Below are 4,248 nucleotides of genomic sequence, written 5' to 3'. Positions count from 1 at the left end.
AATGCCGAGTGCAACTTCATTCCTTACAGTGAAATTTAAACCCTCGTGAGAGACTTCAGAACTGATCTTTGTATGAAGAATGCCACCTCTTTCCTTCCAAGGAGAAAAACGGTTGCAATATAACCTTCAGTGACTGTTATTCCTCTAAATTGTGAGGCAATTGCAGCAGGCCTTCTGGGCTGCTGCTGGCATCATCTGTCATTACTGTATCTTCAGCAAGCCCCACTGAACCAGCCTATGAGTCTGCCATCAAAACCTGCAATTATTGTACATAGGGGATATATTTGCCCTGCCTATATCCCAAGCATTTGCCACAAAATTTATGATACTTAAATGCGTTCAGTAGACACCTTGTTATACGAATTTAACCTATAAAGCTAATTGTTTAACAGTTCAGTTAGATGACAAACTGGCTCATCCATAAACCACAATGCATGCTACTATGCAGTTACCTATCTGTCTTCCCAAATTGAAGAAAAATAGCTTGGTTTATTGTACGGTGATGGAGTAACACACATCCCGTGGAAGGACATGTTGCTTACGTGCAGTCTAGTTGTGTACTTAACCACGTGCAGTGCTATTTAGCATTTGATGATGCTAAATAAATAGAGGAACATAGGAACATATCAACTGAGTAACACAGAACTGGAAAGAGCCTCCTAAGACACCAAAGTCTAATGTCCCCAGTTTTACTATTCCCTATCCCTATATTCCAGGCCAAACAGGTGGTGGTGATATTGATAACCCACCACCACCAAACAATTTAATTCACAAAGCCCTTTCCCCCCACCTTGAACAAGTTCCTCATGCCATCGTTTCCATTCCAAACACCCACAGAGAGAGAAGTGTATTGAAACGTATTCTTGAGCCCATTAGAGCACACCAAATATGCTGTTATTCTGGCTAAGAGTTTAATGGTGAACTTCATTTGCAAAGCACACGGCAGTCCAAGGGTTCCTCTTTGCAAATGCGATCACTTTGGAGGAGTTCATCATGGGAAAATTGCGCTTTTTCATTTTCTTTTCTCTTTATTGTAAACAACTGTAATTAACGTCAGTAAATCTAAGATGGAAAATGTCACTGAGATAGATAATGGAAAGAGATAACTGCAATCGCATGGAAACGCTAAGCGGAATTGAACAAATACTGACGAAAAGCATATACTTAATGCACGGCATTTAGAATTTCTCAGTTTGACAAGCTGCATTCTGCCATTCTTCATCTCAGTGACTTCAGAGGGGGCATTCAGGAAATAAGGTAGCGTTTCATGGTGATACAGATGGCATAGTCTAACCAGAATAGCCTACCTTCAGATAACCGCATGTTCTACTAACGAACTTATTTGAGGAGCACGTTGATGGATAGAGGCTTTGAGGCCTTATGGGTTCTGACAAGTAAGTGACTTTGCATTATCCAGCTTTGTAAAAGTGAGCAGTCAAGGACCCTGCATTGGTTATGGACATACCTTCTGATGAAGGCAATGGAAGCCATGTTCTTAAACAGCTTCATATGGTTAAAACATTTAGAGATGTTTCCAAAGTGCTTAAGTGACTTAGAAGCCTTAAGGCTCATTTTCTAAAGTGATTTTGGCACTTGGACATATTGGAAAACAGGACTTGAGCACCCAAGTCATTTAAACACTTGTGAAAATTTTGCCCATTATGTAGCTGTTAATTGTTCATTTTAGAGAGAACAGCACCAGAGACTGGTCCCTGAATTCAAATCTCTGAATTGTCCAATTCAAACCCCTGAATTGTCCATTGTCCAAAATGTTGCCCATGTGTAGCTGCATTGTCCATTTTAGAGAAAAGAGCACCAGAGACTTTAGTCCCTGAATTCAAATTTCTAATTTCATTGACTTCCTAGAGTGATAGGCCCCCTAGAGAGCTCACCAGTTAGAAAAGATGTGGTGTACAGTATGACCATCAAGTGCTGGGTTCATTTGAGAAATAGCTGTATAAAGCACCAAAATTCTGGGAAGATAAAACATGAATACTGTTGACCTTTTGATCCACTGCAGCTTGCATAGGCTTACGGGAACTAGGTTGTTGGCTAGTTCAGGTACTGCGAGCAGAGTAATTGCGATAGGTCAATTAGCTAGTTCAGGTATTGCGAGCAGAGTAATTGCGATAGCATAGAGCTCAGCGCAAAGTAACCGTCTGAGCGTCTATGCTGCTTCTTGGACTGATGTTGCAATGTGCACTGTGCTGCGGTGGCTATACAAGCAAATGGACCCAAGCTAGATGGGGTATGTCTACACTTGCTGCAGTTACAGCAGAAACCGCAGTGCAAATGCACCATTCTTGATGGAATATGTAGCCAACAGACATTTAATTTAAGATTAAATACTAAGATACAAAACTGTATCTTGACAACCAAAATGCTTGTTGAGGGTCCAGGAGACTAATCTTGTGGGAAACTAAAGCCTTCCAAACTTTCAATTTAAGCCATCTCCACAAACTAGGAACCAGGTGCACGATCTGATTTTTTGTACCTGCTTTAAAAGGCCCCATTACTCACACAAATGTGAGTACCTGCCTACCTTATTTAAAAGATGTTTTCTTTACAGCCTCTAGGTTGTTGTCAACTTGGGCACTGAAGAAGTGCTTTGTTTTTTGTAAAAGAAGCCTTTTGTGATGTGTCAAAAAGATATGGTGCAGCTGAATCCTCCAGAGGTGCTACAGCCAGTGCACTAAACTAGACAATGGCAAATACAAAATGGATGCCAACGGAATAAAGATTTTGGGTCAGGAGTCTCTGTGATACCCAGTGCAGGAATACGGCCCTTGAAAATTGCATGAGCTGGAGTTGGATTAATGCGTTCACAGCCATCTGTCTCACTAAATGAAACAAGACCAATAGCAAAGGATGGATTTTGCTACCTTTAAATGGTATCCAACACTAGGAGGACTCAACAGTACAGTTCCTGGAGTGCAGTAGAGCAGCGGGGTATGCCAACTATGACAAAAAGTCTCCCTGATTTCAGTGGGATGACACCCAAAATGTGTACGAGTACTCAAACTGGGCCCACTATAGGCGATGGTAGACTCTAACAACCAGGTGATAAGTGCCTTTGAAATATTTAAGCTAGACAAGATCAGCATTTTCTGCAGAGCTCCCAGACTGTAAATACAGGAGACATTCAGCCATATGAGAATATTCAAGCCCAGCCTGGCTTTTTTTTCCCCTTCAGAGCAACCTCTGAAAAGAGATAAAAATAATCTGATTTTAGGTAAGGGTGTTTAGATATTCACGTGTGATTTTAAACAAGCCACAGCCGAAGCAGTCTGCCTCTGAAACTGTACCGTAAGATAAACCACCTTCTAGCTAAATAGGAAGCTTATTCTAGTCTATGTTGGTTCTTACATGGGGTTAAAGGGAGCTTTCTATATTGGATTAAAGCAAGTTCCTTCAAGAGCCACTAGTTTCAAAACTGCTTCCTGCAGCATTTCCTGTACCTTCCTCTGAAGCATTTTGTATTGGCGATGGTTAAGGCAAGATACTGGTCTATTAGTCTGATCCCGCATGGATATTTCTGTGTTCCCGTGGGATCCCCCAACCACCCTTACCTTCTTTACACTGAGCACATTCACTGAGACCAGGACTTCATTACAAGGAAACTGCCGAACAACATTACCGACATTTCTCAGCAAAACGGCGTAACAGGCAGAACAAATGCTGAGAAGTGCCTTGGGATATGAAACAGGCATTTGTTTTATAGATCAAATAATGTCAAAATGCTCACATAGGCACAGTTTTTCTGTGACTTCCTATTGTGCTGAGGTTCTGGTAATGGAAACTTTTGTTACACACAGTGTTTCTGAGCAACTTCCCTAGCTGTGGTTTGCTGCTATTCCCCTGATAAAAGACTAAGTGGTGAGAGTTTAGCGAATATGTAAAACTCTAGTATGAATGTGAACCATCAGCTTTCAAAGGCCAAAAACAAACTTTATAAAAACTGAAAGCCTGAAATTGGGTCATTTTTTGATGGGTTGGCACAGCCGGTGCCATTCTAAGTTTCATTTAATGTCTCTTTTGTTTTAGTTCTGAAGTACATTGACAAAAATAAAGAGAGCAATGGGAAACACTATGAAAACAACAAGAGCCCCTGAAGAAACAAGTGTGCCAAACCAAGCCGGTAAGCAATTCCTAATTTCTTTGAAGAAAAAAAAAGTATGCATAAACTCCGGGTTTTTTTGCACACGCATCTGAATTCGCCATTGAACACATGGAAAAGGATGCCTGCGC

The 4,248-nt window shown here is 41.1% G+C and overlaps 2 protein-coding genes across 2 annotated transcripts in view; one reads left to right on the top strand and one right to left on the bottom strand.

The window, feature by feature from the left end:
• TG (thyroglobulin) overlaps positions 1-4,248 on the bottom strand; it is a 209,880-nt gene that overhangs the window by 49,387 nt on the left and 156,245 nt on the right. The gene's annotated exons all lie outside the window — the stretch shown is intronic.
• SLA (Src like adaptor) overlaps positions 1-4,248 on the top strand; it is a 28,084-nt gene that overhangs the window by 1,981 nt on the left and 21,855 nt on the right. Inside the window, exon 2 of the mRNA XM_006021981.3 lies at positions 4,045-4,138. Within this exon, the coding sequence (XP_006022043.1) occupies positions 4,078-4,138 (61 nt within the window). The 5' untranslated portion in view covers positions 4,045-4,077. The remainder of the gene's footprint in view (positions 1-4,044; positions 4,139-4,248) is intronic.

The sequence above is a fragment of the Alligator sinensis genome, unplaced genomic scaffold, assembly GCF_000455745.1.
Source record: "Alligator sinensis unplaced genomic scaffold, ASM45574v1 scaffold651_1, whole genome shotgun sequence".
Lineage (NCBI taxonomy): Eukaryota > Metazoa > Chordata > Crocodylia > Alligatoridae > Alligator > Alligator sinensis.
Note: the sequence above shows the minus strand (reverse complement) of the source record. Positions and strands in the feature narration are given on the sequence as shown.